Below are 24455 nucleotides of genomic sequence, written 5' to 3'. Positions count from 1 at the left end.
GCATTCTCTTAGCACATGAAGTGTTCATTTGCATTGAGGCTCAGCCGCATACAAACTGTGCAGCCATCACTGTTGCATAGGAGTTTAGGGCCTCGACTTGTCAGCTTTGGCTCGTTCTGGCCGCACAGCAATTCTAGGTCTTGCTTGAATCTATTTTTATTGATTACGTGGCTTAAGAGGCCCTTGACGGTGGCAGGGCGTGCACACAAACTGGTGAGGGCTTGGAGTAGGCGGCCGTAATGAGCACAGAGTGCTTGCACACGCAATTACAAGCCCTGAAGTGATCTGCTTATTTCCATTGATGCTTGGATACCAGCCGCCGGCTCAGATGGTGAATCGTTGCTCCCCCGACCCGTGCAGGCCCTGCGTTGGCGGACCTTATGCATTTGACGCTGCCACACGGCATAAGAAGCGCTAGCTTTCTCGCATCCTCAGGCTTTCTGCGAGCGAGCGGCGGCACCGCGCTCTTGCTCAGCGACCTGCTCGGCACGCAGCCGCAGGCCATCGCCATACGCAGCCAGGAGCTCCCGGTGGCCAGCACGAGCCGACCGGAGGACAGCGCGCGCCTGGGGCCTTCTGTTGACGTCATACGCACATCGCTGCTCGGCGTGGGCGCCCCGTTGGGCGGCCGGCTCCCGGCAGTGGCAATTAGCATGACCACCCTGCGGCCTGCGCCGGCGATGCAGGGCGGCAAGAAACGGTCGCAGCAACAACAACAACAACAACAACAACAGCAGCCGCATCAGCAACCGGCTCAGGAGAAAGGCCACACTTCGCAGGAGCAACAGCAGCAGCATTATAGGATGGAGCACGGCGTCAGCCCCACCAGCTCGGAACTGAGCGAGTGCCCAGCCAGCGGCGGCGCCCTGGCCGCGACGGCGGCGGCGGCCGCTGCCAGAGCCGCCGCCTCCTCACGGGCCTCCTGCTCCTATGAGACAGACCTTCGCGACGTTCCGCATCAACTGCACCTGCTGCGGCGGCGGGCGGGCGTCGCAGCCCCGGAAGCAGTAGCCACAGCAGGGGCTGCGACAGCCCCAGTGTGCGGGTCCAAGCGCAAGCTGCTACAGCTGCAGCTGCAGCAGCAGCAGCCGCATGCGCATGCGCATGCGCGGGCAGGACATTTGTTTGCGGACGCGGATGACGAACGGCGCTTCTTCGGGCTTCCACCGGCTGCTGAGGCTGCTGCTGGTCTTGATGTCGGATGCAATAGCCGAGGCGGCCATGCGGCGGCGGAGGGATGCGGCGGCGGGGAAGAGAGCGGCGCCGCCGGAGCGGCCACGCCAAACGGCGGTGCCGCCGCCGTCTGGGGTGGCCTGGTGGCAACGCCAGCGGCAGCGGCAGCGGCGGGTCAGGCAACTGCAGGCGTGACGGCGGCAGCAGCTGCGGCGGCAGTGGCCGCCGCGAAGAGCGCTAAGCGGCGCGCGGCGGAGGCTCTCCTTGCTCAGCGCTTCGGCGGCGGCGGCGGAGGCGCCGCCGCTGGTGCCACCGTAGCCGCCGCCGCTGGGACGCAGGCGACCACGGCAATGCGTTGTGCCCACAGCTCCTCTCTGCTGCTCGGCAGCAGCGGCGCGGGCGGTGGGTCAGAGGACACGAGCAGTGGCTCTGACACAGACGGCCCGGCGGCGCCGGCCGTGTCGGCCGCACGGGCCGCCGCGCTGCGGCGCCTCGCAACGGAGCGGCTGGGGTCCGGTAGGGCTGCTTCTGCCACCGCCACCGCCACCGCCACTGCTACCGCCTCGGGTTCGACGGAGGGCGAGGCGGGGCAGGCGGCGAAGCGGGCACGTGTGGACTTGTCGGCATTGGCCGCGAGCGCGCTGGGGCGAGCGGCGTCGGCGTCGGGGGCGGCCGCGGGCGGAAGCAGCAGGGGCGGGGGCGCTGGTGGCAGCACCGCGGGAGGCGGCGGCGGTAGTGGCGGAAACGGGGCGTCGCCGCGCCTAGTGCTGACCACGGTGCCGCCGTGTGATCCCGCGCGGGGCTGCCGCGCTCGCATGCCGCTGTACAGTGGCGCCAGCGCGCTTGGGGAAGGAGTGGCGGCGGCGGCAGCGGCGGGGCAGGGCTCGGCATCGCCGACGGCGCCGGTGGCGGCGGGCCCGGCCTGGTGTGGGTTCGAGGTCAAGGTGCCGTCGCTGCACTGGCAGGTGGGCGAGGTCGCGCGCGCGCGCGCGTGTGTGTGTGTGTGTGTGGGGGGGGGTGTAGTTACCAGCCCAAACGAATCCGATGCAATAGAGCGAGGAGGAGGGCGGCGGGAGGGGGGCGGCGGCGGGCCGTGGGTGACGGGGCGGTGAGCTGGTGGTTGCGGGTTGCGAAGGCACTTCACGTCAACCACCTCCCTCGGGGCAACCTGATATACGGTATGCCACATGCACGCACAAACAACGCGGTGCTTTCCTTGGTGCCATTTTACACACAAATAACGCGTAATTACCTCTCTTACCTCACGCATACACCTCACGCGCACACCGCGCTCCTTACCACACCCCGCAGGCCGTGTTCGACGAGCCGCCCGGCTCGCTGGCTCGCTACCCGCTGGCTCGGGGCTACGAGAAGCTGGTGCTGCCGGAGGGGCTGGCGGCCTACTGCGTGGAGAGCGTCAAGCACGTGGAGGACGCACTGCTGCGGCTGCGGGCCAGCATGACGGTGAGGGGCGCGGGGAGGGGAGGGGTTGTAATACCAGCCCAAACTAAACCAAACCCAACTAAAACAAGCGGGGGGGAGGGGTTGCAAGATGGTTGGAAAAGCGTTACCGGATGCATTGAACGCGGGGAGGGAAGGGGAGGGGAGAGGAAGGGGCCACCGGTTGGGATCGGGAGTGGGCGGGGCACGGTGCTGGGGCACGCGGAGGCACGGGGCAGCTGCTAAAGAGGAAAGTCAACCCCACCCGGGGTAGGCGGTCGGAGGTAGGAGCGTAGGCTGTTTGAATGGGATAACGCATCCGGCGGGTAAGGGATCCGGCAGCTTGTCAATAGTCGCCATTGCGGGTTTGGGCCATCTTGTCACGATCACCATAGCTACCGTATCACATAGAACGCATCCACGGCAACAACCTCAACGGCATCAAACACAAAACAGGACCGCGTCATTGCCATCGACCTGGAGTGGCGGCCCGAGACAGTGGCAGGCCGCAGCTCGCCGGTGGCTCTGGTGCAGGTGCGTGCGAATGTGCGGGTGCTACTTTGAGGGATACAGAGCCACTTTACTCGTTATGCGTATGAGCGTGTGCGCCACTGCCTCTTGGTGCTGAGGGTTTTGGGATGCTGGCGATGATGAGGTACGCCGAGTTGGGCGGTCGCTCCGAGCAATACCACTCCTTCTAACTCCACCTGGTCTTCTAAGTCTCCTCCCTCACGCTGGAATCCTTATCCCCGCCGTATCCGCGTGCTCAAGAGCACAAGAAAATATATGCGCAAAGACCGTGCATGCGATGCAATAATACGACGGCATGCCCGTGTGTGCTCCCCTCGCATTCGCCCTCGCAGCTGGCCAGCGCCACCACCTGCGTGCTGCTGCGCGTCAGCGCCATGGGGTACATGTAAGAGTCGGAGGCCTGCAGCTCTAAAACACAAGCTGTAAACACAAGTCCGGAGCTGTGAAAGCATGTGATGATGAGGTTGTGCGGAGCCTTTGTCTTCTGCCTCTTCTTCCCTCCTTTTCCTCCACTCCCTCTCCGTCTTGCCACTAGCTGCGCTGTCGTGCGAGTTTCACCAATCCCTTCTCTCCTCCGCTCCTCCGCTCCTCTGCTCGCTTTGCCTCCTCCGCAGCCTGCCCGCCCCTGTGACCGCCTTCCTGTCTGACCCCTCGCTGGTCATCCTGGGCTTCGGCTGGGACGGCGCGGACGAGGCCAAGATGAAGAGCACCTTCGGGATCGGCAAGGCGCGTTTCCGTCGCTTCATTGACCTGCAGGTGCGCGCCTGCGGTTGCAAGGTGGTTGGTTTCCGTTTCGAGGCGGCGGTTTCCAGGCCTGCGGCTGGCAGCCGTGGTAGCTCTTGTTGCGAAACCCCACCAGGGCTTTAACACCCATTGTCAAGGCTCTCACCGCCACCGCTCCCGCTCCGCGCCGCAATTCAAATGACGCCCACGTTTGTGTGCGTGTGCGTGTGCGTGTGCCCCCAACAGGAGGTGGCGAGGACCCTGGGCTACCACGGCTACGGCCTAGCGCGACTGACGCGGCAGGTGAGGGGGAAGTCGCCGAGTCCAAGCCCGGGGGACGGAGAGGAGGTGCAGGGAGTGCGTCACGGCCAGACGGCGCGATACAAAGTGCTTGATGCTGGTCGCCGCTGAAGGTGGCCGCTTTGTACGAGGTGCCCCTGGCGGTTTGCGGCGAGGCGGAGGAAATATCGCAACAGTCCGTTAATAATATCTGTTATATTACGCCAACCTACTGGTTGCTGATGGCGCTGCTGCTGCTGCTGCTGCTGCTGCTGCCGCTGCCGCTGACGCCCCTGCTGTCCGTCTCCCACACAGGTCCTGGGTGTGCCGCTGCACAAGTCCAAGTCCGTCAGCCGCAGCAACTGGGCGGCGCCGCAGCTGACGGCTCACCAGCTCAAATACGCCAGCCTGTGAGTACGGTAGCGGCCAGTCCCAAGAGGATCCACTGAGCGCAACCGCGTTTCCAAGGGCGCAGGGTGCTTGCATAGCCTTGCCCCACCATAGCCATGGTGACCTTCTTACTATAAACAAATCAATTCACTCCGTAGTTGATTGACTCGCTGACTGACTCGCTGACTCGCATTGACTAACCCGCTGACCTCCTCGGTCGCATGCTGCAGGGACGTGCTGGCGGCGGGGCAGCTGTTCCGCGCGCTGCGGCTGTGGCACTCCTCGCCCTCGCCCTGCGCCGGCTGCCGCAACGCCATCGGAGAGCCGGTGCAGCTGCGCGCCGCTGCTGGATCCGGATCCGGACCCGGGCCTGGATCCGGATCTGGATCTGGATCCAGCGACTCGCCCGCCGGCGACGGCGCGGGCGCGGGGCCCCTTGCGGCGCACGACTACGAGGATTTGGAGTCGGGGTTGCCAGCAGGGCCGGCGGGGTCCGGCAGTGCCGCAGCGGCTGCAGCAGCAGCAACGGGTGCCGGGCGTGGCGCCTGTGGTGGCGTGGCGTCGGCGGGGTCGCTACTCAAGTGCAACGCCCCCGGGTGTCGCGCGCGTGGCGTGCCGTCTCTGCAGGCACACCTGAGCCACTGCGCCTCCACTGGCCATCCGCCGCGCTACGGCGCCTGCGACTCCTGCGGCCGTACGTACGAGCTGGCGGCGGCGGCCGCCGCGGCGGCGGCGGCCGCGGCGGGAGGGGCCCACGGGCGGGGCAAGGCGGCGGCTCCGTTGACGACGGGCAAGCGGGGGCGCCAGGAATTGGGTGAGGAGGACGACGACGAGTGATTGCGCCGGCGGCGGAAACTGGCGGCGGAGACTGGCAGCGAGGCAGGGAGTGATTGTGATTTCGAGGGCGTGTGTGAGTGTGTGCGCATTGATGAAGTGGCACGTGAGCGGTAGAGGCCACGTCTCCCACCCGCATTCTTCCAGCAGTATGATGTGAATGGTTCCGCAGGTAGAGCACTTTAAGAGGATCAGGGGGTGTGGTTGATGGTGCAAGTGGAGCCTGGGCGGCTCAATAGACGGTAGACTCCTGAGATTAGTGAGGAAGCCAGGAAGGCGAGCAATTGGATCGCTTAGGTAGGTTCCCGCCTTGGCCGCGCATGGTGCGGCAACCGTCACGGCAGATGTTGTTACAACAGATGTAGGCTGTGCGTTAGTAGGCGTGCGCGTTTTATACTGGGAAGTTTGGCAAACGCTGCAGGTGTGGTTCGGGATTGGGATTGAGTATAGGGGACCGAACATAGCGTTGGGCAGACGTGCCGTGTGCGTTCGTCCGGAGAGGTGCGGAGGTGCCGTGAGTTAGCGTCGGGTGGTCCAGGCACTTCTTGTGGGCACGGCTTGCGCATGTAAAGCAGGGAAGAGTGCACTTGTCTGCATTCAGCGCGCATTGCCGGCGAACATCGGACCGACAACGGCGGAACGTCCCTGCAGGAGAGCTTTGAAGATGTTCGCTGCGATGCTTCCATAGGGTTCGCTGCGATGCTTCCATAGTGCACGTTGTCGCCGCATACCTATACGTCGCCTCTAGGGCTCAACCCCTAGCCCGCGAGCCTTTGCTCGCGTGGGGGCGCACAACATCTTAGTTGTCGACCTTGGCTTTCGTTTCCAAATTTTTGTCGCCTGTTCCGGGCGCTTTTATCAGATTGGTTCAGACAGGGTTGGGGTTCAGACAGGCGCTCAGCGCCGAGCTTTGGGTTCGAAGTTCCATGGCGGCCCGCGGGCGGCTGGTCGCATGAGTTCTTCGGTGTTGTGTTGTCAGTGGTTTCTGTGTTTGCAGGTAGTGGGTAGCCCTCGTGGTCGCCCTTGGCCCGGCGCAACGGCTGGCGCATCGGTGCCTCGCCTGTGTGCTCCTCGGCGCCTTTCCTCGTGGCGCCCAGTCAGCCGTCGTCTCTGTCTGCGGTCTTCCTGGCTCTGCAGATTTTAGCCCTGGGGGTTTTAGCTCGCAGCATACGGTTCACGGACCGGTAGGCGCGTGGTGACCGCAGTCGGGTAGTCCCGGGTTTGGTGTGTGTGTGCACGGGCGGCTGTTGCCCGGGCGCCCGGGCGACTGTTGGCTCTTCTCGTCTCCGAGTGCCGCTGGGGCTTGTGTGGAGGGTCGGTCTGGGTCGTTGGTTGGACGGATGGTGGGTGGTGCGCCCTTTGCGAGGGGCTGTGGTGTGCTGTGGCTTGGTGGTGTTTCGGCTAGGCTTCCGGTTCCAGTTGTGCCTCGGCACAGACTATCAGACATGGGCCTTCGGGCCAAGACATTGCGCGTCTCTGACGCCAGCCATCGTCTTCGGACGTGATATTTGTGTGGTGCTTGCGTTTGATGGGGCTGTCGGCAGACCACTGGCCTGTCGTGCCTTGTTTTGCGTTGGCGCTGCCGCCAAAAGACCTAAACGAGATGAGGGGTGTTACGTGGCGGTGGGGCTTTGGCGGGCTTCGGCTTGGCTTCGACTCATGCGCGTGATGCTATGAAGGTCGGCAGTCAACCAGGGGGTGGGTGTTTCTCTCTGGGCCGGAGACGGTCCCTCGCGGCGTGGGTACGGTGTACCCCCGCTTGTCGGACTGTCCCTTCAATTGTAATTCGCATCCATAGGGTTGCGGGATTTGGAGTCGCCTCCGTGTGCTCCAATGACCAAAGAGATAGGACATAGAAATGACATGCACAGTTGTCGAGTAGTTTAGTCGCCAAGGTCCCTCCATTACAATCAGTTGCATTCAACGGGGAACTCAAGGGGAACCTCATGGGGCCAGGAGGGGTGACTGCGTGCCATGCCGCAATTGCAGGAGGCACCGAACCGCAGCCGATACAGAGTTGTGCAGGGCAACCTTGAGCTTATAGATAGAAAACATTTCAGGACGGGCTCTGTTCCCCGAGTTGCGTTTTCGCAAGACCTGCTGTTGGCCGCGGGCCCACGAGCAATTATCAACATATACCACTTATTAGATCAAGTATTATCTACCTGAATGACCTAGGTGCAAGGGGCAGGCTGCTTGCGTTTGTTACGCAAGCCTTGGAATTTCCTTTGTGACCTGCCCGGCGAGGACTTGGACCTGACATAGGAGCAAGCAGCAGCCATGGATGACTCTATGGACTACCCTGACCGCGACGGGGTGAGCGAGAGCGAGGGGCCCAACCGCGTTGAATGCGACTTGCAGCCGGGGCTGGGACCCGCCTTTCATGCTCCCATGCATTTGAAAGCCACAGATGAAGTGCTTTGTATTCAGTAATCATGCTGTCCTCTCTTTACAGGACGACCTGGACCAGTTCCAGGGCACCGCGCGCTCGCAGGTCGTGCAGAACCAGCCGCACGACGAGGTATGTGCTAATGATGGCATGTTTAGCTTCTGTGCATGTGCTTTGTCTTTGGCTCGCTCATTTGCGTGACCACATGTCCCTCTCGCAGGAGGTGAACCTGAGTGAGTCGGAGAGCTTCGCGGGAGCGGATGAGCCTCCAGCTGCGCCTAGAGGTACTTGAACGATGTCAGCGTGACCGTCGGCGCCTTGCTTCTGCCGCTCTGCCAGGTTCCGATGGCCGTTCCTCCCCACCACCTCCCACAGATGCGTCGCTCATAGAGTCACACGACATGGACGAGGGGCCAGCTGCTCCAGCGCGGACACTCTCACCAACGGGCTATGAGGCTGGAAAGCACGCACGTAGGTCTATGAGGCGGAGGGGTGCACAGGGTTTGGCAGTGAGGGTGTGGTTTCATGGGGTCTGGGGTACACGCCACTGGGGGCCGTGAAAAGGACGCTTTGGTGACGTGGGCATCAGGTTCTATGGCGTGACACGCTGTGCCACCAGAGTTTGAATCGCTGCCCGACGTTGTCCGTGCCCTCCCCTGCAGCTGGCGGCATCGCCAACTCGGACGAGGCACCGCCGGGTGCTTACAACGCACAGGTCCGTGGGTTGCGATGCTGTTCGTCCAGCTGCCTGGGGGTTACATTCATGGTTAAATAAGAAGTGAAGGCGTAGCCAGGGGGGAATAGTGCCGTGAGCCACAATGCAGCTCATCCGGCGCATGGCGCGGTGCGCCGAGCAGGCACCGCATGTGCGATGCTTGCTAACATGCTCCCAGCTGGCCGTCCCTGATCCGACACGCCGTGCTGCTATGCCCACTCGCACAGGAGTACAAGCACCTGAACGTGGGCGAGGACGTGCGCGAGCTGTTCTCCTACATCGGCCGCTACAAGCCGCAGGTGGGTACAGTTCTAGTAGTCTAGTGCGAATCTGTGAGGCCGTACCGGCAGGGTCAGGGCAAGGGCCGCTACGAGCCGCAGGCGGGTACAGCTCTACGGTAGTAGTAGTCCAGTGAGCAGCTTTGAGGTCCTGCCGCCAGAGTCAGGGTCAGGACAGGGCCAGTGTCAGGGTTGCCGGGTGCGGGTCACCGAGTGAGGGCTGGAGCCTAAGAGGCAGGGCGGCGATGTCCATTGTTGCCAGCAGTGTGTGTGTGTGTGTCTGCAAGAGGCGTATGCGGTGTGCGAGCACAGGCAACGCACCCATGCGTGCGCAGCATCCCATGGGAGGCGCACAGTCCATCGCAGGGGCACCGCGCCGCCCTGCCTTTGAATTGCGGGAGGTCGCGGCCAAGCCGCTCGCGCCCTCGACTCCCCTCGTCCCCTCGCTTACCCCTGCCCGTCGCCCACACCCCATGCCCGCCTACCCTCCAACCCCTCTTGCCTTCCCTCTCCCCTTGCGCTTTTCTTCTCCCACCCGCTCAGACGGTGGAGCTGGACACGCGCATCAAGCCCTTCATCCCTGACTACATCCCCGCGGTGGGCGGCATCGACGAGTTCATCAAGGTGCCGCGACCCGACACCAAGCCCGACTACCTGGGGCTCAAGGTGCGGGGGGAGGGGGGGCAGCGCGGCGCGCGCAAAGGGGGCGCGGGAGCTGTAGACAAGGGCGGGCGGCGGCGGGGTTGTTGGGTTGGAGGCGACGCAGGATATGGTGACGGCAGGGCATGGAGGGCTGGGCTTGGCGCGCGGTAGGGGTTGCACTGGCACACACAGGCCCCGTGCCCCCAACACCTCTGTGCCCGTCCTTCACTGACCCGCCGCGTGGGGGGGCCCCCGAGTCCTGACTGATCTCGTCCCTTGCCTGGCCCTGTGACACCTGTAATTGCTGGGCTCGGGCATGCCGTACGACACCCCTGCCCGCTCACGGCCGCCACGTGCTGACTTCCTAGTACAAGCAAGAGCAGAGGATGTGATGAAAAGCAACTTTGGGATGGCTTTTATCCCGGCCCCCGTGTCTACTATGCTACTGTACCTGGCTACGCCTTCTCTTCTTAATTAATTATGAATGTATCCCCCGCGTGCAGGTTCTGGACGAGCCGGCCGCCAAGCAGTCGGACCCCACGGTGCTGACGCTGCAGCTGCGGCAGCTGTCCAAGGAGGCGCCGGGCGCCAAGGCCGACATGGTGGGGCGGCTGGAGCACACCGACGAGAACAAGGCCAAGAAGATCCAGCAGTGGATCGGTGGGTGCGGCGGCGGCGGCGGCAGCGGCGGCGTGGGGACAGAGGCATTACGGGCAGGGGGGCAAGGCGATGCGGGGCAAGGATGTGTTTTGCGTCGGGTCTTTGGGGTCACTGCTTGCCGAACCGTTTGTTAAGAATCCGAGCTTACAACCAACCCGTTGGAAGATGGTATTGAGAGCCGTCACTCAGCTTCTGCTCCTGCTCCTGCATCGCAGCCTCCATCAACGACATCCACAAGGCCAAGCCGGCCGCCACCGTCAACTACAGCAAGCGCATGCCAGAGATCGAGGCGCTGATGCAGGAGTGGCCGCCGGAGGTGGAGACCTTCCTCAAGACCATGCACATGCCGTCCGGCGATGTGGTGGGACTGGATCGGCATGCTAGCGACATTTTGCGACTATGGTAGTGCGGTTGCGACACGGAAGCTCAGCTTGTCGTGTACCACCCACCCACCTCATCTGCATTGCCGCACTCGCCATCATCACCGCCGCCCTGATTCTCCATCCACTCGCCATCATCCTTCCTTACTCAGTTTTGTCGCGCACACCCTTGGCGACTTTCCACCCACACCCTGTCACCCACGCCTTCCGCCCCCCCCCTCCCCCGCAGGAGCTGGACATCAAGACCTACGCCCGGCTGGTGTGCACGCTGCTGGACATTCCCGTGTACGACGACCCCGTGGAGAGCCTGCACGTGCTGTTCACACTGTACCTGGAGTTCAAGAACAACCCCATCTTCAGGTGCGGGGTGGGGGGTAATTCTGGACCAACCCCATAAGGAAACAGTCGCGGGGTGGGGGGCGGGACAGGGTACAGGCACTGGTGGTGGGGATGGCCATGCGGGCGGTGTGAGAGCTGGGCGGGTTGACCGGTCCGGGATGAGGTAGTGTTGGACGCCGCTCGAGGCAGCTGCTTGCATGTCCTTTATTAATATCAGCGGCCTAACTGGCGTGAGCTGACGTATTTCTCCTCGTGCAACGACAGGCAGCACATGGAGATGGAGAACAAGCTGGACGGCATGTCGGGCGGCGGCGGCGGCATGATGGGCGGCGGCGCGGATGTGCTGGGCTTGTGAGCAGCAGCGGCCTGAAGGATCGGAGGAGCAAAGTGGTGGAGAGGAGGATGACTTAAGTGGAAAGGGTACATGGAGTTAAAGCGGTGTACGAGGTCCCAGCGTGGGTAGTGGTCGCCAGGCAACCGCGTGAAGGGCGTTGCGTCACTCAAGTTGTGTGCGCCGCAGCCGAAGGCAACGTGGACGGCACGGTTCGGTGAGGGGTTCAAATTTCAGGGGGCTTTGAGGGGTTCTGTACATATGTGGAATCCGTACAACATGAAACATAACTTAGTCGAGTCGCGGAGCGACCAGCTCCGCTCCTGTGGATGTGCTTGGACAAGGCGGGTTCCAGGAGCCGTTTGACGTGCTTATTTGGCGGGCGCGTGGCGGCGTGGGCCGGCACAGCAGCGCCGCAAGGGCGCCGTGGTGCGTGCCGTGCATGTAAGTCCCTGATGACAACTGCGCAATACCACGTGGGCTCAAGTGTGTTCCTCGCCTCCGCGTCGCGATGCCGTGTAGCAGGGATGCAAGCGTGGGCAAGGGCGGCAGCGTGGGCCAGAGCGCGCTGCGCGAGCACGGCCAAGTGCGCGTGTGTGACAAATACGCGGCGAAAGGTCTCCTGCGTCATCATAAGTAACAAGGTCGGCGGTTGCCTCAACGCATGTTTACGATGGCCGTTACGAAGGGGCTCTCCGGTTCTCAGCTCGACAGGCTTCAAGGCGAGTGCTCTATAGCGGCAGATCCTGGGGTTGTGTGGTGCACCAGCCGTTTAGGCATCATTTCAGCCCAAGCGAAGGCTAGCGGCCCTGGCTGACACGGGGTGTATGTGTACCGCGACAGAGGGTGGAAACTCCAATCGAGTCCGCAATCGGGATCCTTCCTGTAGAACTTGCTTATGAAACATATGGCTTCATACTCACATTCGTCATAGCTCCCGTCTTGCTTTATCGGCGCGCCCGTCTCACGGTCCTGTGCGGGGCACACGCCATCCGTGGTGACTCAAGCAGGGAATCCAGTTTGGCCCCTATGTTAGGTTGATAGCTAGAAGCTTATGGACGCTGTTGTTGGTGGGCAGATGGCGGTGGTAGCTGCTGCCGGCGTCGCTAAGTTGGAGGGGGCCACGACTGGTGATGACCAGCAGGCTTTGAATTCATCGTTCCTCCAGTTCTTGAACGATGAGCTAGTTCTGGGCTCTGAGGTGCTGGATCACAACACGCTGGAGGCAGTTTGCCAGGTGGCCCAAGCGCCAGGCAGTGGTGGCGGAGCGCAGTCGGGCCATCGACCGGTCGCTAAGCGGACGCTTGAAGACGCGGCCTTATCAGACTCGGACGATGACGATGACGGTGGAAAGGGCGAAAAGGGTTCAGGGAAGCGCTCCAAGGGCGAGGCCAATTCCGCGGCAACCAAAAAGGCCTGCCGCGAGAAGGCGAGGCGCGAAAAGCTAAACGAACGGTAAGTTTATGGTGATTTGGGCGGCCTCGGCTCTGCCGGACGGTCCGCACCCAAAACCCCCCGCTTCACCGCGCTGCTCCCGACCTTCCGCAGCTTTCTGGAGCTGTCGCGGCTTGTAGACCCTGGGAGCGAGCCGAAGACGGACAAGAGCACCATCTTGGGCGATGCTATCCGCTACGTGCAGCAGGTTACTGTGGAAAATCACCAGCTCAAGCAGCTGAACAAGTTTCTAGAGGTGGGTTCTAGTGCCATCAATCCGCCGATGCAGCTGAGGCAAACAGAGACGGGGAATAGAGACTCGGCTGCATTTAGCAGCAACAGCAACCGCGTTTCGGATCTCCCGCCCGGCTCTGGCACCTGGGCGGGTCTCCGGGACGCGCGCAACGCCCCGGCAGCTCTCCCACCACCTGCCTCCTCCCCCACCCCATCACCCAACCCAGCACCCAATCCCACTCAAACCCACTCAAACCAAACCAACCCGCCACCCATGCTTCACCACGCTCCGCAGGAGCGCGTCTGCACGCTGGAGCGGGAGCGCGGCCAGCAGCTGTACCAGCACAGCCTGATGCTGACGGGGATGGGCGGCATGGGCGGCATGCACGGCGCCAACGGCGGCATGATGCAGGCGGGGCAGATGATGATGGCGCCGCCGGGGGCCATGATGGCTGGGCCCATGGGAGGTGAGGCGGGCGGCGGCGGGTGGCGGCGGCGGGTGGCGGCGGCGGGGTCCGGGTGGCGGGCGGCGGAGGCTGGGCAAGGGGAGGCCGGGCAGGGGGAGGCCGGGCAGGGGGAGGCGGGTTCTCTGTGCAGGGACAGGTGGAGGGGAGGTGTGAAAGAGACACGCGAAGGGGGCAGGTAAGCCGGATCTGTGGAGACCTGGGGCGTGGGGCGCCGGGTCGGGCTGGTCACTGGGCCGAGCGAGTGGGACGAGGCCGGGGCGGGCCACTGGCGCTGCGGCTCGTGAGTCGTTGCGGGAATGGGTCGGGTGACTGGCGTTGAGTTGCGTGGGTGAGCGGGTTCGTGCCACTCGGCTCCTCAACAACACATCACCCGCAAACGCTGGCACGCTTCCACAGGCATGCCGATGATGGCTATGCCGGCGGCGGCCATGGGCGGCGCGGCGGCCATGGGCGGCGCGGCGGCCATGGGCGGCGCGGCGGCCATGGGCGGCGCCTCTACCTCGGCGGGACCGCCCATGGCTCTAATGTCGGCAGGTAGCATGTCTGCCGGCTCCATCCCCAGCGCCCCCACGCCGCCGCCCGTCCCGGGAATGACCACCATGGGGCCGGTGGGGCAGCAGCAGCCGCAGCAGCAGGTGCAGGTGCAGCAGGCGGGGCAGGCGCAGGGGCAGATGGCGCAGATGCAGCAGCCGCAGCAGCAGGTGCAGGGCCAGATGGTGCAGGGGCAGATGATGCAGATGCAGGGACATATGCAGGGACAGATGCAGGGGCAGATGCAGGGGCAGATGCAGGGACAGATGCAGGGACAGATGCAGATGGTGCCGGCGGGGCAGGCGCAGCAGCAGGCGCAAGGGCAGGGGCAGGGGCAGCAACCCGGCGGCTCGGACGTATCCAACGGCGGCCCCGCCGGTTCAGCCGGTGGCAGCGGCCACGCGCAGCAACAGCAGCAGCTGCAACAGCAGCCGAGCGTTGCTCTAAGCATGGGCGTGACCATCAACACGGGGCAGGTGCAGTCGCCGGTGCAGGTGGGCATGGCGGGGCCCGGCAGCGCCATGATGGCGGCGGGGTCGGCGGCGGCGGCGGGGCAGATGATGATGCCGCCACAGATGATGCCTGGGCCAATGATGGCGGCCGGCGGCGGCGGCGGCGGCGGGCCGGCGGGCATGATGGCGATGGGCATGGTGGGCGGGGGGTCGAGCAAGCCGCAGGCGATGATGATGGCGGCTGCGGCGGCGAATGGCGGCATGGCGGCGGCGGGCGGCATGGGCAGCATGGTGCCGTACCAGGGCCCCATGGCGGCGGCGTACTGGCTGCCGCCGCAGATGATGGACAGCACGCAGGACTCGCTGCTGCGGCCGCCCGCCGCTTAGAGAGGCAGGGAGGGCGGCAGGAGGAGGGCGCGTGGCGTGGAGGCGGAGGCCGTGTGTGGCAAGGGCAGCTGCTGCCGCGGGCTACCCGCACGCGGCAAGGTTGCACCCTGCACGGGCTACCCGCACGCACCGCTGTGCCGCTGCGCCGCTGCGTGGCGCGTGCGGGTGCACGCCTTTAGTACATGTTTAGGCCGGAAGCAAACGGGCGGTCTGCAGACGCCTGCAATAGTACAGGCGTGCGTCTGCGCCGCTGTTTGTACCCCTGGCCGGGTTGCGAGGGCGCGCGCGAGGTGCGCTGCGCGTTTTGTGTGGTGTATGCTTTCGGACAGCACTCGACTTCCCTTGACACGCTAGCGTAAATGACATCTCATCACAAGGACGTCCAACGTGCGTGCCTATGCCGAGTGTCCGTGTCAACTGTCAAGTATTGCGTTTCCAATGCAGCGCAGGCGGGCTCTGTTCATTATGGCACATGCCCAGGTCCATCAGTAGTCCGCGTATGCTTGCTGCTCCAGAGCCATTACGGTATTGTCGGACAGAGGCCCTCATTGGTGCTCAGCGCTTCAGCAGCTCCGGAATGCTACTGGTGTTGTGTCGGCGGGATGTGGGGTCGAGTTGCGGTATGGGAAGCACTTGATGCCGAGCGCAAGCGGAGGGCCCGGTCGGGGAGCCTGGCAAGAAGGATTGGTAGAAGGATTGGCAAGAAGGATGGGCAAGGAGGATTGGGTAGATGGCGGACCGACCGTGCTTGGTGTGCAGAAATGGCACATGAACCAGAACGATTGAGCGGTGTACCAACAGAGGGCAGGTGGTGAGACGAGCTGAGGTAGAGGTGCGGGCGGATTAGCCCGTGGAGAGCGGCGGGTCGCAGATAGAAGCATGGGCATGACGGCACGCAACGGATATGGATAATGGAGGCCGGGAAACGCAGGTGCAGGGGCCGAGTGGGGCAGGGCATTACACCGACACATCGTTTGATGCAGGGGTAGCGGTCGCGGCCTGCGAGGTGTTTACGAGAATTGGAGGCTTACTGTGCACTCCCTTACGGAATTGGATTCGGCTGGATATGCATGCTTGCATGTGGCATGTGCAGGTGCTGTATTGCACACGTGCGGTGCGGCACGGCAGCGAAAGGAGCCACGGCGGAAGAGCACGGCTGCTTGCGCTTATAGGCGGGCTGAACATACATGCCGCGGCGGGGTTAGATGCGAAAGGAAATGCAAGAGGTCTAGAGTGCGAATGACTGTGAGAGTGTGACTGACACTCTAATGGGCGGGATTGCGAGAGATGAGTGTGCGCGCTTCATTGAAGTGGGTGCTGGAGTGTGGCTGGGGGAACGTGGGTTCGTACGCCTATGTGGATGGCGTGCGGCACGGCACGTTGTGTGTGTGCGGGGGATGGTGCCCTGCGGGTAATGCGGCGGAAAGAGATGCGGCAAACAAAATGTAAAGATATACATGATGCCGCGGTCTCTGGCACTTGGCAGGTGCCCGGGCAGGCCCGGGCGCATGTGGGCGACGGCAGCCAAGGTGCGGGGTTGGGAGCCTGGGCGGGTGGGAGGGCACAGCGACTTGTAGATGGGGCCTGTGCCTGCTGCAGTCATGCCATGTGCCCAGAGGTTTTCCTTGCTGTCTGGTTGGCCTGCTGCCTGCTGCACTAGTGCTTGATAGCTGGGCGCGACTGGGCACATATGGCGGGCGGTGCCTGTACAAACCGACCCCGGCTATGTCCGGGAGATGAGGCTAGTATTGGAACCTTCGGCCTCAGACGGAGGACGTGGCGTGGCGGCACAGCCCACTTTTCCCTTGCGAGGGAGAGCCACCTTTTCTTGTCATATGTGTGCCGTACCAGGGCCCCATGGCGGCGGCGTACTGGCTACCGCCGCAGATGATGGACAGCACGCAGGACTCGCTGCTGCGGCCGCCTGCCGCTTAGAGAGGCAGGGAGGGCGGCAGGAGGAGGGTGCGTGGCGTGGAGGCGGAGGCCGTGTGTGGCAAGGGCGGCTGCCGCCGCGGGCTACCTGCATGCGGCAAGGGTGCACCCTGCACGGGCTTCCCGCACGCACCGCTGTGCCGCTGCGCCGCTGCGTGGCGCGTGCGGATGCACGCCTTTAGTACATGTTTAGGCCGGAAGCAAACGGGCGGTCTGCAGACGCCTGCAATAATACAGGCGTGCGTCTGCGCCGCTGTTTGTACCCCTGGCCGGGTTGCGAGGGCGCGCGCGAGGTGCGCTGCGCGTTTTGTGTGGTGTATGCTTTCGGACAGCACTCGACTTCCTTTGACGGGGCTGCACTGCAACACATGTTCGGAGTTGCAAGCTGTGGCGAAGAGTGGAGGCGCCGCTTGAGCAGGGGTGGGATGCGATGCGGCAAGTTCAGCCCTTCAGCAAAAGGGGTGCTAATGTGGCTGGTGGGTGGTGAACGGGACTGGGGCTTGCGCAGGTGCGCGGCGTTTCGGTGAGCCGTGCGTGGGAGGGAATTCACCTTATTTGGGAAGGGTTGGCTTTTGGGTCACCATCACGGGCGGGCGGTCACGACTCACGAGGCCAGCATGGCTGCAACCCATGCACCATTCGTTATAGCTCATAAGCAATGCATTTGCTACTCAGCCACTACGCATAACATATCCCTGAAGCACCGCGACACGCGGCTTCACCATGCTAGCACGCGACATAACAAACTCACCATCGAGCCCTTGACCGCTCTCGCTGCTTCCAATCTACAACTCAATGGCTTTCGAATTTGGCGGTGCCTCGCAGTCCTGGACACATGCCCTGGCGCCGCTGGCCTCGGTCGGGATGCTGCCGATGCCCTACCCGCCGCTCCTGCTCCTCGGCGACGCCCTGAGACGCGCCGTAAGCTCGGCAGTTGCAGCCCCCTCCTCAGCATCTGGCGCGACAACTAGCACTGTCGACGTCTTCCCGGCGGCAGAGCTGTTCACCGCGGTGGAGCACGTCCTGCTTTCTGCCTCCCGGGCAAAGGCGGCCGCCGCTGCCGCAACTGGCGCGCCGCTGCCGTCGATGCTGCCGGACTGGGTCGCGCCCGCGTGCCTGCTCCTGGCTGCCCTGGCGATGGACCACCACGTGCGCCTGCACAGCGCCCGGGCCTGGGACCGGCGGCAGCAGGGGTTTCCACCCGCATGGCAGCTGCAGCAGGCTCTGCAGGGGCTGCAGCAGGGGCTACAGGCCGCCAGCGGGGGCGGCTGCGTCACCACACAGCAGCAGCAAAGCCTCACCGACACGGCCACGGCCACAGCAATGCTTAGTGCCCTGGGCCTCGGCGGCGCGTCAGAGGCTGCGGCTGCGGCGGGCAGCAGCAGCAGCGGCGGCAGAGCAGGAGCTGGGGATGGGGTCAGTAGCAGTGGTGGTGGTGGTGGTGGTGGTGGTGGCGGGGAGGATGAGGACGACAGCGGCGGCGACGAGTACGACGATGATGACACGACTGAGGCCGCGGAGGAGGGCGAGGCCGAGGAGAGCGAGGGCGGGGAGGGAGAGGGTGGGGCGGGAGGGGATGCCATGGAGTATCAGACGGAGCTGCGTGCTTTGGAGGCGCGCCTTGAGGTTGCGGTCCCCCGGGCGCGGGCAGAGATGCTGGTGGCGGCGCTGGGTGAAGCCGCGGACATGGTGCCGGTCCTGCAGCCGCTGATGTCCAAGCACACACCGGCCGAGGTCATCCGGGCGCTGGTTTGGACGCACGAGGCGGTGCGGTGAGCAGGGCGGTCAGCGGCTGGGGAGCGGCATGGGAGCGAGGCGGAGAGGGCATGTGCCCGGGCCCAATGGAAGATTCCCATCATCATCAGGAAGGGGAGGAGGGAGGCGATGGGAAGCACACCGGTAGGTATGCCCGCTGGCAGGTCGGCAGGTCACATTCAACCGCAAATCCTACCGCCGCTGCGCCACACCGCACCCCATCACACCGCACCACACCACACCGCACCGCACCACACCGCACCGCACCACACCACACCACACCGCATCGCAGGAACGGCGACGTGAAGCGCGCGGACGGCACCGGCAACAAGGCCCTGGGGGGCATTTTCTTTCGACAGCTCAAACGCCTCAAGGCGGAGGCAGGCCTGCAGGCGGCGGCGGCGGCGGCCGTACGGCGGGCACCGCCGCCCCTGCTCCGGGCTTACCAGGCTGAGGCGGTGGGCAAGGTGTGTGTGAGCTGGCGCTGGCCACTCACGGCGCCGCTGCAGCGCGCGGCGCGGGCCGCCCTCGCCTCCACAGCCGCCGGTGCTGTTGCTGGTGGTGGTGGTGGTGCTGCTGCTGCGAGTGGTGGTGCTAGTGGGGCGGCGGCTGGCACCGCAGGTCAGACCAATGCAGCGGCGGCGGCGGTGGCAACGGCGGCTGCTGCCGACCTGCAGCGGCACTACGCGGCGCTGGCGGCGGGGTGGCGGGGCAACTGGTTGGTGGTGTCGCCCACAGGCTCCGGCAAGACACGCATGATCGCAGAGGTCATACGGTGGGTGCGGTGCGCGAGCAGTCGGTGCGGTGGGTGCGGTGGTGCGGTGGGTGCACGAGTGTATGAAATTGTTTGTTGTGCGTGAGTCTTGCGTGTTCACGTGTGTTTAGTTACATATGGTGTAGGGTGGTGGTGGTGGTGGTGGTGGTGGTGGTGGGGAAAGCAACGTGCCGTTGCCTTGCTCTTCGGCAGGCTTCACTAGCGGCACGCACCCCAGACCCCGCGGCCTGCATAACGCCGTTGAGTTGCTCGCTCGCCACATGCGCGCTCCACCCCCATACATAGCCATCGTCTCATCACACCCTGTCCTCACACCCTGTCCTTTCACCATGTCCTCACCCTAACCTGCCTGCTACCTGCCTACCTGCTATTTACCGGCTCAGGTCGTGCATGGAGCACGTGCGCGGCCAGCAGCACCCACAGTGCCGCCGCCCCGGTGGCAGCGGCGGCGGCGGCGGCGGCGGCCGCGGCGCCCTGGTGGTGGTGCTGGTGCCGCAGACGGTGCTGACCACACAGCACGTGGCGGAGTTCCGGACGGTGCTACAGCCGCCGCTACTGCCACCTGCCGAACTCGCTGGGCGGCAGCAGCAGCAGCTACAGCTGCCGCTGCTGGCGGCGCACTCCGGCGACCACCCGCTGACGTGGAGCAAGTGGGCGAGTTACCTGGCCGCTACCGGGCGTTGCAGCCGCAGCGACAGCATGGGCGGCAGTAGCAGCGCCAGCGCCAGCGCCAGCGCCAGCGGCAGTAGCAGTAGCAGCAGTAGCAGCTTGGACACCGGGGCAATGAGCGGGAGCAGCAGCGACAGCAGTGGCAGCATCAGCAGTGGCAGTAGCGGCAGTGGCAGTAGCGGCAGTAGTGGAACAGGCGGGGCCGCTGCCGCAGCTGGTGGCGGCGGCGACGGCGGTGTGCGGGATGTGGTGCTGGTGGTGATGGGAAAGATGTTTCAGGACCTGTTGCAGGTGGACGCGAGCTGCATGCAGCACCTGGACCTGCTGGTGAGTTTGGGTTTGGGTTTGGGTTTGGGCTTGGTTTTGGGTTTTGGGTTTTGGGTTTGGGTTTTGGGTTTTGGGTTTTGGGTTTGGGTTTGAGTGGGGCCCTGCACACGTACGTCCGTGCCTGGCATAGCTGGCGGGCTACAGGAAGAAAGGGCGGGTTTGCTGCCGGTGGGTGCTGTGGGTGCGCCGCTGTGCACGTCGGTAGCCTCATCATTCATGAGTTCAGCTGTACATGGTGCCGTAGCCGTGCTGCGTCCGCCGGTATGCCACCCAACGTCACCTGCTGTCACCCACCCACACACCCAACAACCCACCCAACCAACCAACCAACCAACCAACCAAACCAACCACCTGACCTGCCGGTCCTGTCTGCTGTAGGTTCTGGACGAGGCCCACCACAGCAAGAAGTGCCACCCCTACGCCGAGGTCATGCGCCACTACAACGTGCACGGCGGCGGCGGCGGCTGTGATGGTGGCGGCGGCGGCTGTGGCGGCGGATGTGATGGTGGCGGCGGCGGCTGTCGCGGCGGCTGTGGCGGCGGCGGCGGCATGCCTATGCCACGTGTGCTTGCGGTGACGGCTTCCCCAGCCAGCCACCGGGAACCCGTGAGTGTCACACACCAGTCTTACTTCCCAGGTTTCCCAGGTTTCCGATCTCTCTTTATCCATGTTGATTTACGCACGTCCTCGGCGCCTTTCCTCCTTCCGTCCATTCCTTTTATTACCATGAGCTAGCTGCACCCTGCACGTGTCAAGATGTCTGTTGTTTTGCCTTCCCATGTCATGTTCTGCCATACCCTTGTCCAGATGTTTGTTGTTTTTACATGCCATGACTAGATAGCACAAAGCGGTACAACTGTGTCCACGAGACCAAGCTTATATGCGGTGTAAACACATGGTTTCCATGCGCAGGACGCGCTGCGAGAGAAGATGGCCAAGCTCCTGAGCAAGCTGGGGGCCGCCATTCACGTGGTGCCGGTGGTGAAGGCCGCCGCCGCCCAGCAGACGGCGGCGGCGGCGGCGGCGGTGCCGGCGGGGGTTCAGCCGCAGCAGGCGGTGGCAGCGGCGGCGGCGAGCCACGGCCCTCAGCAGCAGCAGCAGCAGCAGCAGCAGCAGCAGCAGCAGCAGGCGGCGCCGCCGCCGCCGCACCTGCAGACGGCGGCGCTGGCGGCGGCGCTGCCGCCCGGGACACGGCAGGTGGCGATGCGGGACGTGGACGTGGCGCTGATTAAGCAACTGCAGGTGGTTGGGCTGAGGGAGCTACCTACTGGTAGATGGAGGGGTCACTGATACCGGTAACCACAGTTGTTCTCTTATTTGTTCGGGGTTTCCCTATCGAAGCACGGCCCTTGCTGCTTTTATTGACATGCGCCCGCACGTGCGCAATGCATCGCATCGCGTTTGCTCCTGCGTTTGCTTGCAGGGATGTGCGATCAGCACCACAATTGACCTAGGTGTGTAGGGTGGCGGCCAGGCCGCATGTGTTCATGGGTGACGAGTTGGGTCCCGCGCCATGCCATGCATTCCTTTCTTATTAGTGCCGCTGTACTGATCAGATACACACGTATGTGACCACATCACCTGCCCTACCGCCTGTTGTGTATGACATGTGTGTGTGTGTGTGTGCGTGTGTGTGTGTGTTTGTGTGTGTTTGTGTGTGTGTGCTGCTGCGCAATGGCGATCCCGCTGCGAACGCATGTGCAGCGGAGGCCGTGGCGGAGCTGGAGCCGGTCGGTGCCTGCGCAGAGGCGGAGGTGCAGGCCCTGGAGGAGGTGGGGGCCAGGGTGCTCGGGTGCTAGATAGGGTGCTAGATAGGGTGCTGGATAGGGTGCTGGATAGGGTGCTGGATAGGGTGCTAGGGGTGCTGGGACGCTGGGGTGCTACTGGCCGTACTTGTGGGCAGTGCATTGGTTTGCGGGTCCACAGGCAAACTGTGGAGCGTGACGGCGGGGCGCGGCTGCCACACGTGGGAGCACGTGTGGGGGCATGCATGCATGCCTTTATCTACGTGTGGGGACGCGCATGCCTTCCTTTGTTCCTGTCGAAGGTATGCAGGGGCGCATGCGTTCACCGTGCACCTACTGCATATGATTGCAGAAGCTCTGGCATGCCGCGGAGGTCACCCTGCAGCGGCAGGAGCAGCAGCCGGCGGGGGCCCCGCTGACCACGCTGCTCAATGACATTGGCGAGGTGAGCGACGGCGAGCGGTACCGGTAGGTGCTGAAAGTATTGTAACCGAAACCTATCCGGAAATAAACACGTACCCCATCAGGACTCCCGCCCCATCTCATACTACTCCAGTGTATGGGCGTTCAGCTTACTCAGCCAACTAACAACGCCAAGGTTTTCCATCCCATCCATTCCATCTACCGTATCGTGCCGTACCGTACGTACCGTACGCAGGTCGTCGGCGAGCGCGGTGCCGCGCGGCGGCTGGCGGAGCGCTACAGCTGCCCCCGCCTGGGCCGGGCCTGCCGCCTGCTGGACGGCCTCCGCAAGGCCGTGGAGTTTGCGGAGGACGCGGGGATGGAGGCCTGCCTGCCACACCTGGCGGTCAAGGCAGCACGACTGGCGGCGGAGGAGGCGGCGGAGCTGGCGGCGGAGGCGGCGGCGGCAGCGGCGGGGCTGGAGGGGCCGCCGCCGCCGGTGTTGCGTAGTGATGGTGGTGCTGCTGCTGCGCCGGGGATGCTGGGTGGCGGCGGCGGTGAAGATGGAGGCGGCGCTTTCCTGGCGCAGTTGCGGGCGGAGGCGGAGGGCCTGCAGCTGCCTAGCGGGGCAGAGGTGGCTGCACAGCTGGCGGCGGCGCGGGCGGCGGCGGAGGGGCCGCAGCCCGGGAACAGGTGGGTGGGCGGGATTGGATGGGTCATTCTTTCTTTCGGTCGTTAGCAGCCCACGCACGTTGTTCGTGATGAATGAACTGACGCAATGCCTTTATTTGCAGCTGCAACGACGTCAAGCTGCGCGTGTCGGGCATTGCACGTGCGCTGCTGGTGAGAGCCGCCTACATCGTGTGTGTGCTCGCTTAGCTAGCTAGGCCTGCGTGCCAGCAGTCTGGTCAGTAAGGCTGCTTCAGATTGCTTATGCGCGTCCGTTGGCTGGTTGTCCGTCCGGCAAGAAACGAGGGAAGAGGGACGTGTGGACAAAGGCACCACCTGCTGCCACCATCTCTTCCTGCTGCTCCGACTGTGTCTATTCTGGCATGGCCCCTGCCTCGCTCCTTAAACAAACAGGTTGACGGCAGCGGCGCGGACGCAGCCGGTGGTGGCGGCGGCAGCGGCTGCATGCTGCTACAGCCGTTCAACCGCATGCTACCGCCGCCGCAAGCTGCCGCCGCCGCACTGCAGCTGGTGCGCGGCTGCTTCACGTCCGGCGTACTGCAGGTGCGTGTGCCGGTGTGCGTGTCAGCGGGCAGGGATAGCAGTACTAAGAGTACCAAACAGTAACAACGAAAAGTGATAATTGTAAAACGGGAAATACAGGTACACGTGGTATGCGTGTCTCGCACAGGACCGCTGGCAAGTACGGTAATGCCTTGCCTCCCACCCGCACCCTCTCCCACATGCTTTCTCCCGACACGTTCGCGTCACCTTGAACTGCAACCACGCAGAAGGTGAGCCCAGCAGTCGTTCGCAATGCAATAGCAATTCCAGTGATGCAATAGCAAGGGCAGCACAAACGTATTCTCTATTTACCAAAGCAAGATGGGGATAGTCCGGCACGGTCGACGGCAATGAGGTTGCACCATCCATCCACTCACCGGCGCTCGACCGGCCGCGTACTCCTGCCCTGCCGTTGCAATTTGTTTGCCATCTGCTGGGTTCTGGGAATCAGCTGCACCCTACGGGACTTTACCAACCTGCCTTACCACTGTCCTATCGCACACCCATCCATCCACACCGCACAAACTGAGAAAGCATGGGATGCGGCACGTCTTTCCCTTCCTCCCGGCTGCGTGGCGGCAGGAGGCGACGTTCCCCAAGTACTGGACCCTTATGGAGTTCCTGCAGGTGGGTGGGTGGGTGCAGGGGTTAACGTTGAACCAATCCCGTAAGGAAACAGTAGCGCGGTAAGGAGAACTGCAGCTGCATAAGCGAGTCGTTGTACATCACCGTATGTAGTCGGGGTGCATGGGGAAGCAGCTGGGAAGGATGGGAGGTCTCGGGTTGGGGTCAGGGGGCCGTGTAAGGCCCTCTAAATGCCAATTGCCAAGCAAAGGACATGCTTTTCAACATTTGACCGTTTGGCGGCCGCAGCCGTACACACCCTTCTTCACGCGTGCAACGAAAGATCCGGACAGTGTGGTTCACGCGCACATTCTTCCCGACCCGCCCCCGCCCGCCCCACGTGCCCCCTTACTTGCATCGTGCCTCTGTCTCGTGTCCACAACT

General features: G+C 63.9%; 4 protein-coding genes across 4 annotated transcripts in view; all 4 read left to right on the top strand.

Annotated features, from left to right (window-relative positions):
* Positions 1 to 22: 22 nt before the first annotated feature.
* On the top strand, positions 23 to 7169 carry CHLRE_05g241638v5 (uncharacterized protein). The gene is made up of 9 exons (XM_043062392.1): positions 23 to 213; positions 361 to 2138; positions 2485 to 2637; positions 3070 to 3147; positions 3477 to 3529; positions 3759 to 3900; positions 4114 to 4170; positions 4462 to 4556; positions 4767 to 7169. The coding sequence occupies exons 2-9, from the start codon at positions 381 to 383 to the stop codon at positions 5371 to 5373; spliced, it is 2943 nt and encodes a 980-aa protein (XP_042924747.1). The 5' UTR covers positions 23 to 213; positions 361 to 380; the 3' UTR covers positions 5374 to 7169.
* A 244-nt stretch (positions 7170 to 7413) lies between these two features.
* On the top strand, positions 7414 to 11564 carry CHLRE_05g241637v5 (uncharacterized protein). The gene is made up of 11 exons (XM_001691088.2): positions 7414 to 7686; positions 7826 to 7891; positions 7980 to 8043; positions 8135 to 8230; positions 8422 to 8474; positions 8702 to 8773; positions 9296 to 9418; positions 9898 to 10054; positions 10270 to 10415; positions 10664 to 10794; positions 11038 to 11564. The coding sequence occupies exons 1-11, from the start codon at positions 7651 to 7653 to the stop codon at positions 11126 to 11128; spliced, it is 1035 nt and encodes a 344-aa protein (XP_001691140.2). The 5' UTR covers positions 7414 to 7650; the 3' UTR covers positions 11129 to 11564.
* A 218-nt stretch (positions 11565 to 11782) lies between these two features.
* On the top strand, positions 11783 to 17098 carry CHLRE_05g241636v5 (uncharacterized protein). Its single transcript, XM_043062391.1, has 4 exons — positions 11783 to 12559; positions 12653 to 12794; positions 13068 to 13239; positions 13636 to 17098. Exons 1-4 carry the CDS (start codon positions 12159 to 12161, stop codon positions 14607 to 14609), a joined length of 1689 nt encoding a protein of 562 aa, XP_042924746.1. The 5' UTR covers positions 11783 to 12158; the 3' UTR covers positions 14610 to 17098.
* Positions 17099 to 17222: 124 nt separating this feature from the next.
* The window catches only part of CHLRE_05g241635v5 (uncharacterized protein), a 9536-nt gene continuing 2303 nt past the window's right edge, over positions 17223 to 24455 (top strand). Inside the window, exons 1-14 of the mRNA XM_043062390.1 lie at positions 17223 to 18313; positions 18589 to 18763; positions 18837 to 18917; positions 18974 to 19071; positions 19455 to 20067; positions 20446 to 20673; positions 20980 to 21309; positions 21491 to 21521; positions 21772 to 21839; positions 22165 to 22257; positions 22471 to 22907; positions 23009 to 23057; positions 23298 to 23447; positions 24030 to 24074. Of these exons, the coding sequence (XP_042924745.1) occupies positions 17406 to 18313; positions 18589 to 18763; positions 18837 to 18917; positions 18974 to 19071; positions 19455 to 20067; positions 20446 to 20673; positions 20980 to 21309; positions 21491 to 21521; positions 21772 to 21839; positions 22165 to 22257; positions 22471 to 22907; positions 23009 to 23057; positions 23298 to 23447; positions 24030 to 24074 (3306 nt within the window). The 5' untranslated portion in view covers positions 17223 to 17405. The remainder of the gene's footprint in view (positions 18314 to 18588; positions 18764 to 18836; positions 18918 to 18973; positions 19072 to 19454; positions 20068 to 20445; positions 20674 to 20979; positions 21310 to 21490; positions 21522 to 21771; positions 21840 to 22164; positions 22258 to 22470; positions 22908 to 23008; positions 23058 to 23297; positions 23448 to 24029; positions 24075 to 24455) is intronic.

This window comes from Chlamydomonas reinhardtii, chromosome 5 (genome assembly GCF_000002595.2).
Source record: "Chlamydomonas reinhardtii strain CC-503 cw92 mt+ chromosome 5, whole genome shotgun sequence".
Classification (NCBI taxonomy): Eukaryota; Viridiplantae; Chlorophyta; class Chlorophyceae; order Chlamydomonadales; family Chlamydomonadaceae; genus Chlamydomonas; species Chlamydomonas reinhardtii.
The sequence above is the reverse complement of the archived record's forward strand: the minus strand, read 5'-3'. Positions and strand labels throughout refer to the sequence as shown.